General features: G+C 37.1%; 1 protein-coding gene across 1 annotated transcript; it reads right to left on the bottom strand.

The window, feature by feature from the left end:
- Positions 1–299: 299 nt before the first annotated feature.
- Positions 300–11,345, bottom strand: ETAA1 (ETAA1 activator of ATR kinase). Its single transcript, XM_040993307.1, has 6 exons — positions 11,103–11,345; positions 9,933–10,058; positions 9,615–9,691; positions 6,604–6,716; positions 4,413–6,346; positions 300–715 (listed from the first exon to the last, which is right to left on the bottom strand). Exons 1-6 carry the CDS (start codon positions 11,326–11,328, stop codon positions 597–599), a joined length of 2,595 nt encoding a protein of 864 aa, XP_040849241.1. The 5' UTR covers positions 11,329–11,345; the 3' UTR covers positions 300–596.
- Between the last annotated feature and the right edge of the window lie 8,087 nt (positions 11,346–19,432).

Here is a 19,432-nt window from a genome sequence, read left to right on the forward strand (position 1 = left end):
GTTGATTATAACTCTGAAACTAACAGTACCATTTCACCTAACGCAGTTGGGTCAAATGATACTTAAAGTTTCTAACCATTCTAAACTGATTCTATACTACTTACATACTGAATGCATATCTTCCTCTTTTAGTGTTTTTCCTAAAACTGACAGTTTTCAAAATGCATCACATTCTAGAAATACTAAGATTTAAAGCCCCTTCGGAGTAGGAATTAAGAATACTATTAAATGAAAAACAAACTGTACTTAGTAAGTTGGAATTTTGTATTTGGAAGACATTAGAAAATTAAGCAAATTATTTATGTTAATGATTCATCATTTATAATATTTAAAAATTAATCTGTGTTCCTCTGTATTTTACTACATAATTATTTACATTCCAGAGTTTCCAAAACTTCAAAGTAATTACTTTCATATATATCTCCAAAAAAGGTTTCAACTAGTACTTAAACACTGATTTATTAAATAACAAAGTAAAGTCCATGCTTAATAAGTTAGCATTAAATTTCTCACAGAGAAATAAAAATATGATTTCCTATCACAGATAGTTTTCATAGTCTTCATAAGGTCTTCCAAGTAATATTTCATTAAAGAAATCAAGTGGGAGTTGTATTTACAAATGATGCCTGTGCTTTGGTCATTCTTCGAACCAATGCTTCTTGTCTTTTTCTCTGAATTTCTTCAGGAGAATATTTTCTGTTTTTCTCCTTTTCCTCTAAAGGGTAGAAAAAAATATCCACATTAGTTTTACAGGTCAATCTGTGTGAGAACTTTGTTTTTTGCTTTTTTTATTAGCCAGTTTTGCTATATTGGTTGATTATTTAACCACACTAAACTACCAATAACAATACACAGAGAAACTTCCTTAGAAAATCAGTCTATCCCTATGTGCTGCACCCTTTTAAATGCAACAAAATTAAATTTCATTAGAAATTATGTTCACCTTGATAAGTGTTCAGGATGATGACATCTAATCCAAATAATGTGAATATACCTTAAAAGTAAACAAACTTAACTTTAAGTATTACATAAATTTAAGTAGGAAACAAACTATATAATCAAGTTGATTTACTATTTTGAAAATTTGAGATTGATATCAAATGTACACTTTCATAGTAACAGAAGCTACTTAGTGTTCAAATCTACTGCTTTCCCCTGTGGAGCTACAATGTATTCATTTCTGCCATCCTGGGAAAGTATTTTAGACTGACAGAATCTCAAAACTGCTCCTCTATGTCTCTCCGTGGAGAACGCATTTTAATTTTCTCACATAAAAGATACTTTTGACTATCACATTAATAAATATTTAAGTGAAATTATATCAGTAACATATGCTTTTCAGAGCAGGCATCATGGTTTAATAGGCTAATCTTCCACCTTGAAATACCAACATCCCATATGGGCACCAGTTTGTGTCCCAGCTGCTCCACATCTGATCCAGGTCCCTGCTTAAGGCTTGTTAAGACAGTGGAAGATGGTCATTTGGGGAGTAAACCAACAAAGAGAAGATCTTTCTCTGTCTCTCCTTCTCTTTGTAAATCTGCCTGTCAATTAAAACTAAATCTGAGGGATCTACAGTAGTATCAGAAGAAAAACACTTAGTAACCTAGAAAGATAAGAACTTGTTATAAAATATTTCTGTTGGTAACTAAGATATTTTCCTAAATATGCTATGTATTCCACCTTTCTTTGTTGGTATAATTAGAAATGGGATTAAGTGATATTCATAGTAAAACTTAAAATCTTTAAATAAATTCCCCAAATGAATTTATGCCTTTTCCAAGTTATTTACAAAGACTAGTTGTTTTCTGTACATAAAGAAACTAGAGCATGTGCTAGTCTAATTATCCAATATTTTAATCTAAAAGATGAGAAAAAAGGAAAAACTCAGAACACTCATAACACACAAGTTCGATCTAAGTATAAGGAAAAAATGTACTAATTATCCACAAGAAAAGAATGTAACTAAAAAAAATTTGTTATTGGAAAGGCAGATTTATAGAGGAGAGACACAGAAAATGATCTTCCATTGGTTCACTCCCAAGGGGCCACAATAGAACTGAGCCAATCTGAAGTCCGGAGCCAGGAGCTTCTTTCAGGTGTCCCACATGCAGGGTTTGGGTCATCCTCTACTGCTTTCCCAGGATACAAGAAGGGAGCTAGGTAAGTGATGCAGCCAGGACATGAATTGGCGCCCATATGGGATCCGAGCTCTGGCAAAGCAAAGATGTAGCCACTGAGTCATCACGCCAGGCTGAAGAAGGTAACTTTCTAAAACTGGCCATTTAACTGATTGGAGTTATTTAGAAAATAATTTCAAATGATAGAAAACATGATATGAAAACTTGACTCAGGGAATCATCTAATTTATCATTCTGTCCTTCATTTAACTCAATCTATAATAAAAACACACAGCATTTCCAAGTATGTCTGGTGAGGAAACAGCATATGCAAAGAAATGAGGCTGATAATTAGCATCAAGGATCACAAATAGTTATGCCATTTCCTCTTGACAAAAAAATAACTATCAGTGAACAACAGATTTTTCACATTTTACATGATTTTTAATTATATATTTATTTAGCATCTTTTAAGTGCCAGATGCTATAGAAGGCCAAAGTATTAACTGATAAAACACAAGTTACTAAATATTTAGTTGCAACCTGTGAGAAAAGGAATTAAGAAATTATGAAAAATAAACAAGACCACCTACTTAAAACCTTTCAAAGGACTCTGTGAGAAATATATACAGTGAAATGTAAGGGATACATGCTTTGTTCTCCAGGGACAAAAATGTTCTGTAATTGATTGTGGTGAGGGTTCCCTATGTGTGAATTTACTACAGCTCTTGAACTATATATATTAAAAAGGGGAGGGAAGAAAATATCAATAAAATACTGAGAGTGGAGCAGTCAAGTGGTGGGAAGGAGTAGGTTATCAAAAGGAATAACAATGTATAAATTCCTGACCTATAACAATCTATTCTCTTTGAGAAATGGGAGGACAGTTGGTGTAGCTCAGGCTAAGAAGGCAAGACGAAACAAGGCGGGCTAAGAATAATCTGGGACTCTGCAGATTACCAGTGCAAAGCTTGGATTTTATTTAACTTTTATATATAGAGCCACTGGAAATTGTTCTAAGCACAAGAATGCCATGTCTGCCTAACTGGTTATAAAAGTATTCTGTAATTTGGAAAATATAAAGGGAGTACAAAAAAAATAGCCTCAGTACTCAAGTGAAAAAGCAGTGGCTTTAGTAATTGTAGAAGCAGTAGTGAAAAAAATAGACACTCTTGAAACAACCTTGAGATACAAAGAGTAGAATTTTTAATGGAAAGGAGACTTGGGAGAAAGAGGAATGAATGATAGTATCAAATAACTCACAACTGTAACCATCACAAGTAGCACCATGAGACGAGTCTTATTTGAAAGGCAGAGTGACAGAGAAGGAAAGACAAAAAGAGCACTTGCAATCACGGGTCACTTGATTGAAGCCCACAACAGGGCCAGGCCGAGCAAAGCCAGGAGCCAAGGGGTCTGAGTCTTCCATACAGGCGAGGAGAGCAGACTTGGGCTGTCATTTGCTGTTCCTTAGGAACATTAGTAGGAAGCTGCAACAGAAGTCTGGAATAGCCGGATTCAAATAAAACACTCCTATTAGGGACATGAGCATCTCAAGTAGAGGGTTAGTCCACTATTCCACAGTGTACCATACATTATCACTGAGTTTTATAACAGATCTTATACTAACAGGTTCTTTCTTTTTTAAAAATGCAGAATGCAGAAAAAGAATTTGACCTGACTTGCTAGGCAATTGCAGACGGAGCCTAAAATTCACTGAATCTAAAGCAAGCTAATTTTTAAGGTGATAATTTTGTAATGACCTATTAATTATTTAATAAGTATCCAAAATTGCAAACATACTTCCCATTGTAAGCTTTTGAAAAACAAATCTACACTTTTTCAGTATATTATATCATAATCACCTGCATAAGAATTTTAGGGCCCAGCATGGTAGCCTAGTGGCTAAAGTCCTCGCCTTGCACGCCAGGATTCCATATGGGTTACAGTTTTAATCCTGGCAGCCACACTTCCCTTCCAGCTCCCTGCTTGTGGCCCGGGAAAGCAGTCAAGGACGGCCCAAGGCCTTGGGATCCTGCACCTGCGTGGGAGACTTAGAAGAGGTTCCTGGCTCCTGGCTTTGGATTGGCGCAGCATCAGCTGTTGTAGCCACTTGGGGCATGAATCAACGGATAGAAGATCTTCCTTATTTTCTCTCTTCTCTATCAAATAAAAATAAATAAATTAAAAAAAAAAGAATTGTAGCAGAATACTATTTTTACCTTATGAATTATAATCAAGAACAGTTTTACTATTTTTCAAAATATTTTTTAAAAACTATTTCATACGTACCTTTTGAAGAATGTTTTAAAGATTCAGAATATTTCACCAAGTATTGCTGTTGATCTGGTTTCTCAATTAATGGACTGACAGGTTGCATTTTCTTCAAACCCTGTGTAATTTTGGTATCAGACATACTTTCTATTACACAACTTTGGTTAAACTGAGAAAGAACCTGAGAATTTTTCATCTTTGTAAACGTGTATTTAGAACATCTGGGTGTTGCATTAAGGTTGTTCTGGGTTGCATCTGTCATGGTCTTAGGGGACAGTTGTTGAACATTCTTACACGTAGTAATCATATCTGAATTCACTCTCAAAGTTGAACTTCCAGCAAAATGTGATTTGGAACTTTTCATTGCTTTTGGAAAAGTAACGTTATTCCCAGAGACATGTAAATTACTTGTCCAAAAATTAGAGTTCACGGTCAAATTTGTTGTGGTGTTCAGGAAGCTTGGAGAATTTCTGCGCACTTCCCATTTGTCTGCCTTCGCTGATTTATATATCTGTGGGTTATTTGTTAAGGGAGATGTTTGCAGTGAAATGCTGCCATGATTCCAATGATTTGATTGCACCACCTGACTCCTTGGGTTAGATATAGTGAAGGAGTTTCTGGCTCCGCGTTTAGCGCAGTTGCTGACTTCACGTATACTCTCTGATGTCTTGCTGTTCTGGATAGTATCTTGTTGTGTTAGTCTTTCAATATCATCACATGCTTGGTATAGCAAATCATCATCTACATCATCTGCTTCCCAGGTATTCTCCAACTGATGACATGTTTTAATAATTTCATTGGCAAAGGATGGATCATTCCAATCATCAACAAAAGAACCTATCTTTGCTACATTAGCCTGATGTGAGCTATTAACATGGGTGTCATTGGCCAGAGTTGCAGAATTGAAAAGGGGGCCAGGTACTTTAAAATTCTGATTACAAATGGGCCTATTTTCCTGTTCATTAGAATGTCTTCTGTTCAAACCAAGTTTTTTTTCGGAAGCATTAGCAATAAATTTAGTATAACTATCTTCCTTTATTTTTTTAAGATTAGATGTAACTGCAGAATCTTGAATTTTGTCTTCAACAACAATTTTCTTGAAAGATTCCTCATATTTTATCTTATTTCCAAGGGATGGCAATTTGCTTGATTTAACATTTGGATTTGGTGGAACTCTATGTTCTCCAACACCAATTAATTCTCTCTTATGTGTCTCTGAATCAAGATCTGGCAACATTTTTGCATTTCTTAACCTATCATATACACACATATTCATTGCTGACTTACTTTTACTATTTATATTAGTAAAGGAACTAGTTTCTTTTTGTTCAGTTCTTTCTATAGTTTGCATAACAAAAGGCTCATTATCTAGCATGTTTTCCCACTCATCCTCAAAATCACTGGTAATAAATGTATCCACATGCTCAGTAGGAGCCTCTGGCTCAGCCAAACAGGAAGTCACACGCGGCTGTGTCTCCGTGGGAATATTCAGTTGAGAAGCAGCAGCTGTGCTTTTACTGGGTAGTTTTTCAGTGAGCCGAGTTTCAGCAGTAATGAGTCTCTCCTCTTTCAAGGTACTTTTCTTTTCACATGTTGTATTACTCGTGTTCAAAACTGCATCTGACAAGTCTTGGCTTAATTGTCCGCTACATTTCTGAGTAGAACCATCAAAAATGGCATTAAAAGCTGCTTCGGCATTTTGGTCAAATGACTTCTGACTGCTATTTTGATCATCTGCTAAAGATACATTATCTATTTCAGGAATTGTATCACATAATACTTTCATCTGTTCATCACCTTTATAATTATTTAAAGTCTCTGTTTCTGAAATTGTTTGGATAAAATCATGACTCATCTTGTTTTGCTCTTGAATAACATCCAGTTCTTCCATATTTTTATCAAATTGTTTAGCCAATTTCATAAGTTCTTGCTCTCGATTTTGTGTTTTTAGCCTATTAAACAAAATTAAAAAGTTATAACAAAGAAATATGCTGATTCATTATAAATTATAGCCATTTAACAAACATTTTTGTAGTAATACTCCCAAGTCTTAACACTTGCATCATAATTTTAAACTCTAAAAATGTATATGTCAAAATGAAGAGAATTTTATTAACTAGATATATTCACAAAATGAAAAGAGTATTATCAAAAATACATTACAAAATATTGTATTACAACTCAGAAAATTAGAAAAGTTTAAACTTACCTTGTACAGCTGATTTTTACTCTTGATTTTCCTTTTGCTACATTGGGAGTACAAGGAATAGCAGTTTCACCAATCCATACACCTAGCATAGAGTTTGTTGTTGGTTTTTCATCCTGTACCACAGGAAGTGGGGAAAATAGTGTAAAAAAATACCCAAAAAAAAAAAAAAAAGAAAGATGGACATAAAAAACAAGGAGAGAATTAAAACTAAAGATTCTGAATTATATTCCCTAATGTATTACATTCTAGTGAGGTGACAGCTACCAAATTGAATACAAGGTTGGGGGGTCGCAACATCAGGTTGTAAAATATGATCCATTTCTTTCAGGTATTCAAAACAGAGTTGAGAGTTCCTAATTTTTAAAAAAATATTAAGTTTCAGAAATTTTTTGTCATTAAATGCACAAAATGCACAACAGTAAAATCAGGTGTTTAAAGAAAAGTGCCTTATTTCGGTTGTTAAAAACACATTAAAAAATATTTACTTATCTTTACTGGAAAGGTAGATTTACAGAGAGGAGAGACATTAAGATTCTCTATCCACTAGTCTACTCCCCAAACAGCTGGTGCCAAGCCAATCAGAACCCAGGAGTGTCCTCCAGGTCTCCCACGCGGACCAGGACTTTGGGCCATCCTCCGCTGCCCTCCCAGGCCACAAGTAAGGGAACTGCATGGGAAGTGAAGCAGCCAGGACAGGACCAGTGCCCATATGGAATCCTGGCCTTTGCATGGGGATGATTAGTCAACTGAATCATCATGGTGAGCCCTGTTATAATACATTTTGCAAAACCGGTATGGTAGACAGTGGGCTGAGAGATGAGTGCAAGTGTAGAATTAATGCCAAAAGTAAGTAAGGAGTAAGAAGAAAAATAAATAGAGAAAGCAAAAAATGGCTAACAAGAATGAACTTCAGAAAAAAAGCCCTTCACATCTGGATATTTTTGCTATTTTCAGTTAATTACACAAAACATTCAGAATGGATCTGAGCTTGATGAACAATTACAAACTAAGAAGTAAGCAGATTAACATTTTTCAATTCTATTTTTATAATAACTAGAACAGACATAAGTTAGAAGATAAAAGTAACCTTGTCACTAGATGAGAGGCAAGCAGCCATTTTTTTTTTAAATTTAAGATTTATTTATTAATTTGGAAGGTAGAGTTATAGATAAAGATCTTTCTGGGTATATCCATCTACTGGTTCAACTCTCCAAATGGCTACAACGCCTGGAGCTGAGCCAAGTTAAAGTCAGAAACATAGACCTTCACCGGAGTCTATTCTACATAGTTGAGAATGCATGCCCACACGGACCACTAAATTAAGGTGAGATGGGCTGAGGAATAGGAGAAAGTGAATGAGACAATTTTTTTCTTTTTCTTCTTTCTCTATCTGGGGGGAAGGAAGGTAATTTTTTAAGCAACTAATTTCAATGCACTTTCTCTTTTATTCATTTTACCATTTATATACCGTTGCCGCTTATTTATGTAACATATTATTTCTAGTCTATTTAGGCCAACAGTCCAGCCCAAATAGATTTTATTGTATTTCTTTCATGAGAAAGCCACAAATAATGAAGATCTACTATTAGCTCATACAGAACAGCACAGATGCTACCTAACTAATGAATGGTATGCAAAACAAATGTCTAGACCATGCCAAGCATAGGATGTGGGATGTATGGCTAAGAGCAACACTCTTCTTTTGACTTCACTAGTCATGACTAGGATATTGTATAGATGTTAAGAGTTACTTCTTGGCTCCTTCACTAAAGGTGATCCCTTCTAACCACTTCTTGGGCCACTGTTACCTACTGTTTACAGCTAACATACAGTAACCCTTCGAGAACATATTAAGGCAAACTATCACATTTCTTTCAGAAAAGACACTAAGTTAAAACTGGTTGACCTCTGGATTTAGAAGTTGTTAAAAAATAAAAAGGGGAAAATAAAGAAATTATGAGCAATTTCATACATTAAGTTTACATTTCTTAGTAATAATCATATGACTAATAGGATAAATGCCACTAGTTACTAGATTCCTCTGCCATCAAATCACTTAAACTTATTTCTAGTCCATTTAAAATAAATGGAAATGAAAAAAACTTGATGATGGCTCTATTACAGAAAATAACTTAAACCATCACAATATACAATCTTAAAATAAGTAAATATTTAATTATTGTATAGCTTATAATCTTTATCTAATTTAATCCTTATGGTGACCCCATGAAGAAAATAAGACAAGTAATGATTCTAGTGTATGGCCGAATGAAGTGTAATTGTGAAAGTTTATGTAACTCATCTACAGTCACACAGCATAAGAGGCTGAAAGAACACAAAATCTAAAATCAGCATTTTTTAAGTGCTTCGTGATGATGTTATGTCAGTATACAGGTAAGAAAATCTGTAGTACAGACAGTAAACAAATACTAATCACAAAAGATCGCAACAGTTTAAAGTTGTACTAGATGTATTATTCTATTTTTAGTAGCCCGAAAAATGATGCCACATGTAGCTAATCACATTCATGACAAAATAAATATCAAGCTCTTGTCATACATCATTAAAAAAAATTAAAACATACACCTATGAAAATGGTCAGCCCTCCATGTCCCTGAGTTAACAGCCAAAAAGACTGAAAAGATTCTAAGTAGAAAAAACTGTACTGAATATGTAGAACATTCTTTTCTTTCCAATGTTTTTTTCTTAGACAAACATTGTACAACAATTATACAGATAACTGTTACATTAATGTTAGGTATTACAGGTAATCTACAGACGATTTAAAAGCACCTGGGAGAATGTACTAAGTTAAATGTAAACACTAGGCCATTTTATACAAAGAATGTGGGCTTCTTGGAATTTGGCATCTTACAGGGGCTCTAGGACCCCCTGCCAGTGTGTATTGTGGTTGCTAAGGAAATACTATGTTATCTACTTTTATTATGTTCTTGCAAGACTTGGAGGCACTTTTCACTGTTACAATATGCCATAGGATAAGTAACATTTACCTGAGGAGCGATTCGATTAACAATATGTGAAATTTCATCATTCTCTGTGGTGGAAATACGTTGTTTCCTTCCTTTACCTGAAGAAACAAAAACTCTTGTATACTTTTAAAACAAACACACACATTTAAAAATGTTACTCTTTATAAAAATGATTTTTGTCAGCATATGGCGACTATGCACTCTAACATCACTCTTACCAAATAAAATCATGTAATATTCTCAAAAGCATCACAACAGTTCCTGCTATTACTTGAAACTATTTACAAACCCAAGCATATCAAGTACTGACCCACATAAACAATGTTAATGACAAGTTACCTAGCTGTTTTGTCATGGGAGAGTTCTGATCCCAAAAGATATCACTCTGTCCATCTGGATCATTAGGAGAACTGAAGACAGATGGCAAATCCATGTGTACCATTCTCCTTGGTGTCTTATATCTTTCTAAATAAAATATGATTAAAACAACAACATTGTCAAGTATTGCTTATCTACTTCAAAATACCCCAAAGTCAAAAAAAATTGCTCAGGCTACCTTAACATAAAACTGTCGCCTAGACAAATGGATTAGTTTAACTACAACTGAAATGTCTGTCACATCAAAACCAAATTTGACTTTGCAGCAGTAAATATCTTTAGAGATACTAGTATGTCCATGAATGAATAATACTGTATAACAAAATTCTCCATTTACTGGAGCATTTAGAGACACTGTAGAACCCCCCCCCTTTTTTTTTATTTATACACATATTTTAAAATATAAGCATTTCAACAGAATCTTCAAGAAGTCCAACCTACATGAATTGTTTCAAATATTGCTTTAAGTTTTGCCTAAAATCACTTAAATTTCAACAGAGATTTGCTTTGGTATGACTTTAACGGGAGTAAGTGAAAGGCATGTAAACTTAACAAAACTTGTATTTTAAAAACACACTCCAAAACAAGGCTTTTCTCGTTCCTAGCAGATGCGTTAGGAATTTTTTAAACTAGACACCCCCCCTCCCCCCACTACACTGAGCAGAATGGAAGGGGCTCTGGGTTTGCCCCTCCCGGGGAGGTCATCCACGGCCACTTCCGGTGCATTCCCTCCCAGGCGAGACGCCACGGAGGCTCTGAGGAGAGGAGCCCCTAGGTGACCCCCTCTCTGAACCAAGTCAGAGCACACACGTTTGGGGGGAATGATTCCTCTGGAAGTGAGCTCAGCGCAACAGGCCTGTTCGCCACTTGGCTAGCTCCACACAGCTGACTGGACGGGCAGTCTAGAAATGACCCGTGTTCCCCCGAACAGGTAAACTCCATCATCCACTCCTGTGGAGGGCGAGTGGGCGGCGCTGTTCAGACAAGACAGGCTTCTTTGGGGGACTCGCGAGGGGTTGAAGCCCACCCAACACAGTGCCCGAGCCACCCCCGCCCCGACTTTTCCTGTGACAAGCTGAGCTATGGGGCTCGGCGCCAGGGCCCCGGCGAGGCGCGCTGCCGACGTCTCACCCTTGGGGTCACTTTTACTGCACCAGGCGGCTGCTGGACGCTGCTCTCGCGGCCGCCATGGCCAGGTAGAGCCCTCTCCCGCCACGCGCTGCTGCCGGGAGCCGCGGGCCGACCTCAGCCGCCTTCTCCCGGGCTCGACCACCGAGCTGCATTCCTCAGCCGCCGCCGCCTGCAGCGGCGTTTTCTTCGGGGCAGGACTGTCCCCATGTTTTCTTCGGCGACTCATTGCCTACGATCCCCTCCCCACTCCACCAGTCACTTTTCATATTTTGTCACGGGAGAAGTTAAAAACCACGGTCCTACAAACCGAACTCCGCGCCAAAGGCCGCCGCCATTTTGTTTGGTAGTTCGCGCGCAAGAGACGGCCGATGATTGGCTGCGTTCGGACGGGGGCGGAACTTTGAGGGCGCGGGCGGGGCGGACTTCCGCAGTCCAGGCCGGCGCTTGCTCGGGAGGCGGAGTTGAGGCTCTGATTCTGGCGGACCTGGGGAGGTGCAGCAATGGTCCAGCCCCGGAGGCTGAGAGGTGGGCGGGAGACTGAATCCGCTGCAACCAAAATGCACGTGAATCAGATTCAGCTCACTATAGTTCTTAGCATCGCTCGAGAAGAGGAAATACAAAGTATAGCTCAAGAGGGAATTTTATGTATTTCTTGTAGGTGATTATAGTGTGCATGGAAAAAATAGGAAAACGTTGCTATTGGAAGATTTATTGATTTTAAAGGCAGAGTTTTAGAGAGGAAAAACAGAGAACTTCCATCTCCCTTTTCATTCTCCAAGTGTCCGCAACAGCCAGGGCTGAACCAGACCTAAATCAGGTGTTGGAGTCTATCTGAATCTCGCAGGAGGGTGGCAGAGACCCAAGTTTCTGAGCCATCCCAGAGCGCCTGCTAACTGCCTCCCGCAGCGCCTGTAAAAGGGGATGCTAGGCCCTCCTACGTGGGATGCCGTCCGGAGCCATGTCATCTGCTACAGGGAAAACAGTAAACAAGCTTGCTGTAAATTCAGTATACTGAGATAACCGCTTATCAAGAGTTTATGTAAAGTTTTAGCAGTTACGGTATCATTATATGGTAAAAGTATAGATAAGAAGGTGGAAGAGATCAGCTAGCCTGAAACCAGCTTCCACAGTAATGGAGTACTCCTCAGCAATGGAAAAACGTTTTGAAAATAAATAGCATATGGACAAGTGAGTGACAGAGCAGGGTAAACCTGTGACTGGGATTGAATCCTGCCTCTTCCTATCCAGTTTCCTGCCCTTTGTACAGTTCCTGCCCTGAAATACAGCAGGTACTTGGGTTTCTGGTGTTCGCATAGGAGACCCAGACAGCGCTCCTGGCTGCTGGTTTTGGTTTATCCACTCCTGGCCGTTTTGGGCACATGTGAAATGAACTACCAGATGAAAAATCTCTAACACACTGACACATAAACACACACAGTCATTTTGCGTTTCAAGTAAATAAACAAACCTTGAAAAAAAATCCTCTCATATAAAAAGATCAATTGTGCTTGGTCCATTTAATGTTCACATAGAAAAGTTGTGGTCCCAACTTCAAAATGTACCCCAACTGAAATGCAAATTGATTATAAACTTATTTATAAAATAAAGTGTTTTATATGCTGACATAAAGTATTCTGAACAGTGAATGAATTTTTAACAGAATGAAAATACTATCAAACAAAAAAAAGAATTATAAATTTGTCTTCATTATGCTGATATCTTGAGAACTATTGACTATACAAACAGCATTAGAGCAAAAGCAAACACACGGATTGGGAGATTATATGTATTATAAGATGTGTAATAAGCATTGCTTTAAAGGACTGTGTTACGATGCAGCACGTTAAGCTGCCATTTGGGATGTCTGCATGCCATTTTGGAAAGCCTGGTCTACATCCCAGCTTCTCTGCACTTCCTATCCAACTTCCTACTTTTTTGTGTGGGAGGCAGCAGATAATGGCAGAAGTAGTGGGAGATATGGATGATGTTCCTGGCCCCTAGCCCTTTACTGGCCTGGCTTGGTCCTAGGTACTGGGAGCATTTGAGGAGTGAATAAGGTGGAAGATTTCGGTCTTTCTCTGTTTTTGTCTGACACTCTGCCTTTCAAATCTTTTTTTTGTTCTTAATCTCATCATGAGGGGAATGGGAAAGACACTAGAGTAGACTCATCAGATGACAAAACCTAAATGGTTCACAGAAATATAGTGAAGTGTTTAACTTCCTTGTTAATCAGAAAAGTGTGTTTCAGAACCATCTCAGAATGGCTAAAATGAAAGAGATGGGCACTACAGGTAACAAGGACATAATCTAATGTGAACTCATGTGTTGGTGGTGAGTGTACACCTTGCTAGAACCACTGGGGAGTAGAATTCTTGGTCTGGAGGTCTCACTCTTAGGGATATAACCAGTGAAATGCATAGACTTGTTCATCAAATGCTTTTTATAAATGCTGTTAGCAATATCATTCGACGTTATTCCAATTGTGTTTCAAGAGCAGAGTAACAAATAAATTAAGCCATGCTGAACAATAGAATGTTACATGTTAGGGTCAGCATTGTAGCACGGTACTGTAAACTACCACTAGCAGTTCCAGCATCACATAAAGGCACCTGTTTGAGTTTTGGCCTCTCCGTTTCTGATGCAGCTCCCTGCTAATGCACCTGGGAAATCAGGAGAAGATGGTCCAAGTTTGGGATCCTGTACTCACATTGGGACCATGGGAAAACTTGAGGCTCCTGGTTTTGGCCTGGCAAAAGCCCTGGACATTGCTGTCAACTGGGTGAGTGAATCAGCAGATGGAGAATCTGTCTCTGTCTCTCAATCTCTCTCTAACTCAATCTTTCAGATAAAAATAAGTCTTTGGAAAAAGCTACATGACAATGAAAAACTATAGCTCCATACAACAACATGGAAAAGGTGACAAACATAAACTTAACAAAGCTACAGTTCCGCACATCTCCACGTGTGTAGAACATGACCTCCAGGACACACTTATCAAATTGTGTATGAATGCTAACTTAATGGTTACAACTGTAAAGATGAACCTAAGAATTTGTCACCATAATAGTCAAGACAGGGCCCAGCACGATAGTCTAGTGGCTAAAAACCTCACCTTGAACACAGGGTTCCATGTGGGCACTGGTTCTAATCCCAGCAGCCCTGCTTTGCATCCAGCTCCCTGCTTGTGACCTGGGAAGGCAATCGAGGATGGGCCAAAGCTTTGGGACCCTGCACCTGGCGGGGAGACCGGGAAGAAGTTCCTGGCTCCTGCCTTTGAATTGGCTCAGCTCCAGCCGTTGCAGCCGCTTCCATCTGACGGATGATCTTCTCTGTTTCTCCTCTTCTCTGTATATTTGCCTTTCCAATATAAATAAATCTTTTTTTTTAAAGTCAAGACAGTGGTTTATTTGGGGAGGAGGATGGGAAAATGATTAGAAATAGAAAGGTGAACATAAGCATCTTGTATAATTGCCTTTGCTCATTGACTTATTCTGGTTGTTCAAAAATTATGATGTAAGACATAAATCCTGGCTTCCATTGAAGAACTGGTATTATTCTGTCTTTGTAACTAGCAATTTTTAGTCTTCTAAAATTCTACAGGAATTCTAGAATTAAATTTGGGTTTCATTTCTAGCAATTATGCAAAACATTTATGGCTAAATAACTCCATTCTTTTCCCTCAACTGATTGTTCTAGCCTAAGTATATTTGCAATTATGTATTTATATATTTCCACATATTTAAACCATATTTGGTTTTACATATTTATAACTGGAAAAAAGTGTTTGGAATGTAGTAACATTACAACTTACTTGTTTGAACACCCATGTGGTCTTTCAGAGATCTCTCCAATTTCCAAACCTACTAAGACTCCTGGAAAAACAACAAAGACTTAATTTACCCAAATAAATATCCAACTCACATTTGGAAATATTTTAAAAATTTGAAGTTCATGATTTTTTTTTAATAGCAGTAATAATCCTTTAAGAAGAAACAAAATAACACTATACTCTTAATTTTTAAAAGATTTTAGAATTTTGTTTTTATTAGAAAGGCAGATTTACAGAAAGGAGAGACAGAATGATCATCTATCTGCTAGTTCAATCCCCAAATGGCTGGAATGGCCTGAACTGAGTTGATCTAAAGCCAGGAGCCAGGAGGCAGGAGCCAGGAAGCAGGAGCCAGAGGGCAGGAGCCTCCTCCAGGTCTCCTATAAAAGTGCAGGGTCCCAATGCTTTGGACTGTCCTTGACTGCTTTCCCAGGCCATAAGCAGGGAGCTGCGCTGCATGGGAAGTGGAGCAGCCGGGGCATGAACTGGCACCCATATGGGATGCTGGCATTACGAGGTGGAGGATTAGCAAATTGAGCAAATTGTGCCAGCCCCCATTGTTTAAATTCTATGATGTTCAAGTCAACATTGTAAGAAGAAAAAAAAATATGCAGGAAACAGAATGGATTGTTGCATCAAAACTAGGATGGCTACAATATAATCTATATGGAGTAAGAAACTACCATAAATTCAGCTTCAAAGTAATACTTCCTAGTATATCTCCAGTTAAATAAACTTCTTGAATACATGTCCTGATATCAGCACCTTATAGTCAGCTCCATAATAAAAAAGAGTTTTTTTTTTTTTAAATTTCAAACAGATTAGTAGACCTTTAAGCCAAATGTCAAAATTTATTACCTGTCGGTATTTGGATAACGTATATATGTATAAATACAGATAACTTTCAATGTGACTAAAAATATGTGAATGATCCCGAGTACATATCTTACTTGATTCATTCACTTCCAGAAGTTTTTCATAGACTTGGTGGTAATTTGGAAGCCCACAATCCTAAGAATCTGTGTGGCTAAGGAGCCTCTCTGTGGTTGCTTGCTTATGTGTTACAATGATACTATTTGCTGGATCAGTGTCCAACTGTGAGAAGCCCTTGTTTCAAGAGAACAACAGTAGTTACCTATGTGATTATATTTACATTATATATACAGAGCTCCATCACTAAATTTACAGATTACAAGTTGGCAGAGTCGGTGTAACAATCAAAATGGTCATAGAGCTTTTGCTTTTACAACCTGATAACACATTTTTACCCTAAAATATGTGTTGGGAAGTGGTAGGCTCATTTTTCTCGAGTCCAGAATTAAAATCACCTCCATTCTTACTTGTTCCATCAAAAAAAAAAAAATGAATGAAATATTGGGTATCAGGCATGCAAATAACAGGTATAGAAATAGTCATCATGCGAAAAGGATTCAGTTACCAAGAATGGACTTATGAAAAAAAATCTCACATATATTTTCTGTGTTTTTAAATTGATACACAGAGATCCCATCCACCACTTTACCCCCCAAATGCTCACAAGGTCAAACAAAGCATAAGCCAGAGCCAGGAACTCAATCTAGATCTCTCACGTGGATACAAGAATCCAGTTTGTAACACTGCTGTCTCCCAGCGTTCTTGTCAACAGGAAGTTGAGTAAGGAATGGAACCTGGATGTTATGGCATGTAGGTGTCTCACTAGTATGTTAACAGGCCAAACAGTCACCTCTTACATTGGATTTTCATGATGAAATAAAAATACTTTGATGTATTTTAACAATCAATTTTGTTATTACCAGATATCGGTTGAAATATTGAACATATGTATCGCTTTCAAGAATTTCGTCATGGCCCTTTAACACCTTTGCTTGTATTTTGTAAACTGACAGTAACTTGCCTTTGGTTAACTATGAAATTCTTAAAACTTACCACATAGCTCTTTGGAGTTTATGGGAGCGCACCAGCGATTCCGTTACAACTCATTGTCCTAATTCAAGTTTAAGTAATTTCTGTTTCTTTGACATTTCCTCATCTTAATTGTCTCTCAAACTGTTCATCCTTCTAAGCCTCTCGATTTAATGGTTGAACTCAAATCTGGACCTAGAGAGTCCTATACCACAGGTGATAGGCTTGAAAATGAAGCCAAGTAGTAAATGTTAAAAGAAGGGGAAGCCCAGGGAACTTTACCAGGGCTGAGAAATTAGAAGGTTGCTGGAGTCCACTGTATGAAGGGAGGATTCTTTCTAACTGTGTCACTCTTGGGAGGTCAATCTGTGAATGTCAGTAAGAAGGAAGTGAAGCGGGCTAACTCATATGTGAGCTGGAGCTGATTTTTGCACACTGTGCTTTCTATAGCACTACTTTACTAGAATTCAACCCTTGCTGAGCATCTCAGGCATCAACCAAGAGTGATGATCGTGGGTGCCACAGATATAATTTGCAGTCATTTTTCTCTGCTGCTTTTGAGTGGAAGGGAAAAAATACAAAAACTAGGCAATCCCAAAATGTCTTATTCAGCGTTAATAACTTCATTTGCCCTGGCTGTGATGGATTTAGGCACCATCTAGGTGTTTTGCCTTTTATGAGTGCCAGAAAGCTTGCCCTCGACTCTTCAAGCAGCAGGATCCAGACCATTCACTGTTGCTATCATTTTAACTTTTAAACATCTCTAAACCGTTCCTTGGACAATTACTTTAAATCTTAGAAGTGTTATAATAACTCTTATTAATATTTAGTTTAGCCTGGCTAAATGCAACCTAGGAATGCATGAAGCTGTTTGATGCAAAGCCTTACTTCTTGGTGAATCTAAATAGAGTGACCACTTTTTTTTTTTTTTATTGTTCAAAAGTGAAATTATAGCATTTAGAACATATTAAACTTTTAAATAAAATTTTAGGACAATTTGAATGTAAACTGATCAGAAAGAAGTTAAATTGTGAAGCCTGTATTAGAAAACTAACACACTATTTTCAATTCAACTGCCAGCAAAACAAATTTTCATTTCAATAGGGCTTTTTCTTTCAGGCTGCTGGGGAGGGAATGATGGACATATGCTTCTTCTGGTGTTGGTGTAGTATTCATAATAGGTAATAGTGTCAGGAAAAACTGGGCTGAAGGTTGTCATCTTTTTGGTCAGAAAAATATGGAAAACAGGTACATATTGAACCATTTTTCTTAGTGTGTGATGGTTTCTAAGTACTCTTACTCTTTAATTGCTACTCTTTTCACATTTTCAGAGCCTCCTTGTTTTCCACCAGTCTGATGTCCTTCGAAGTATGTGGAAGGCCACATGGGCATCTCTTGGGATACTGTTAGAAATGTGGAACCTGGTCCCCTCACGTGACCCTCTGCAGGGACTTTCCCTAACAGTTTTGGTCCATAGTCAGTGATTAATGCTGCTTTTCTCAATTTTCACTTTACCTTCAATCTGCTCTGTTTAATTTGTTGTTTAATTATGTAAGTTGTTCGGCAGTTATCAGGTATATGTAAGTCTTATTTCTTAGTAGTCCTGTGACCTTCTGGGTCTGAAGTTGGCAAGGCCAATGTTGCCTGCTGGACTCTTGATGCTGGGCTAACTGTCACAGATGTTTACCATCATTGTTTAATCAAATTCTTAGCATAATTCTTTCTGCCTACTTTCCAAAACATTTTGAGGCCAGATTTAGAAGTTATGAAAAATTATCCTAATATTAGAAACTACAAATATTATCCACTTTACAAAGAAGCTTCTAATAAGAACAGGACATTCCAAATAACTTCAAGTATAGTTTTTACTTTCTTACAGATGCCAGGAAATAAAAGTTAATGAGAAGTCCTAAGCTCACAAAAATATTAGAGTATAACCATAGTCCTTAGTTTTGTATTAATGTCATATTTGTACAGAAATCTTGCTATCCATTCCAGCCCAATATATATATATATGTATATGTATACACACATATGTGTATATAAAACTATATATATAGTTTTAAGATATTTATGACCATATCTACTTTGTTACTTTTTATTCCCTAAATGCTTGTGAAATTGCAATGTAATATCCTTTTTAGCCATCCTCCATCTTTAAAGTATACACTATTAGTTTCCATTAATATATTAATACATTAAATTTATTTTAAGAGGATAGCTTTTCTGTTAGGAAAGACCAAAAATTATTACTTTTACATATATTTGAGATTTTTCTTGTTGGTATCAGAAGAACTGCACTATATTTGAAGACCAGATATAATTTAAACTATATAGAACAAAATTTAAGGTTACGAAGACATTTGTTTTTAATATAACTAATTTTACAGACATTATTTATTTATAGAATAAAATATTCTTGCAGTATTCAATATTTAAAAGTAAATTGTGGTTATCATTTAAGCTCTAAGTATGTTCATAAAAATAGAACCCTTAACCTTTGTATACTTTAAGAACAGTTCATAGCTAATCTGCAAATAAAGTGTATCTAACTTGTTTCATTTTGTCTTTTTAGTTTATTCTTCTGTAGACTTTCCAA

Source organism: Ochotona curzoniae, unplaced genomic scaffold (assembly GCF_017591425.1).
Source record: "Ochotona curzoniae isolate NIBS_2020 unplaced genomic scaffold, NIBS_Ocur_1.0 contig_883, whole genome shotgun sequence".
In the NCBI taxonomy this organism is placed as follows: Eukaryota; Metazoa; Chordata; class Mammalia; order Lagomorpha; family Ochotonidae; genus Ochotona; species Ochotona curzoniae.

What these genes read in the sequence shown, in the direction of transcription:
- ETAA1 (XM_040993307.1), bottom strand. Translation starts at nt 11,328, where the DNA reads ATGAGTCGCCGAAGAAAACATGGGGACAGTCCTGCCCCGAAGAAAACG. An exon ending in TCCCATGACAAAACAGCTAG is followed by an intron (nt 9,692 to 9,932) that starts GTAACTTGTCAT and finishes TTGTTTCTTCAG; the next exon opens with GTAAAGGAAGGAAACAACGT. An exon ending in TTTAAAACATTCTTCAAAAG is followed by an intron (nt 716 to 4,412) that starts GTACGTATGAAA and finishes TCTACCCTTTAG; the next exon opens with AGGAAAAGGAGAAAAACAGA.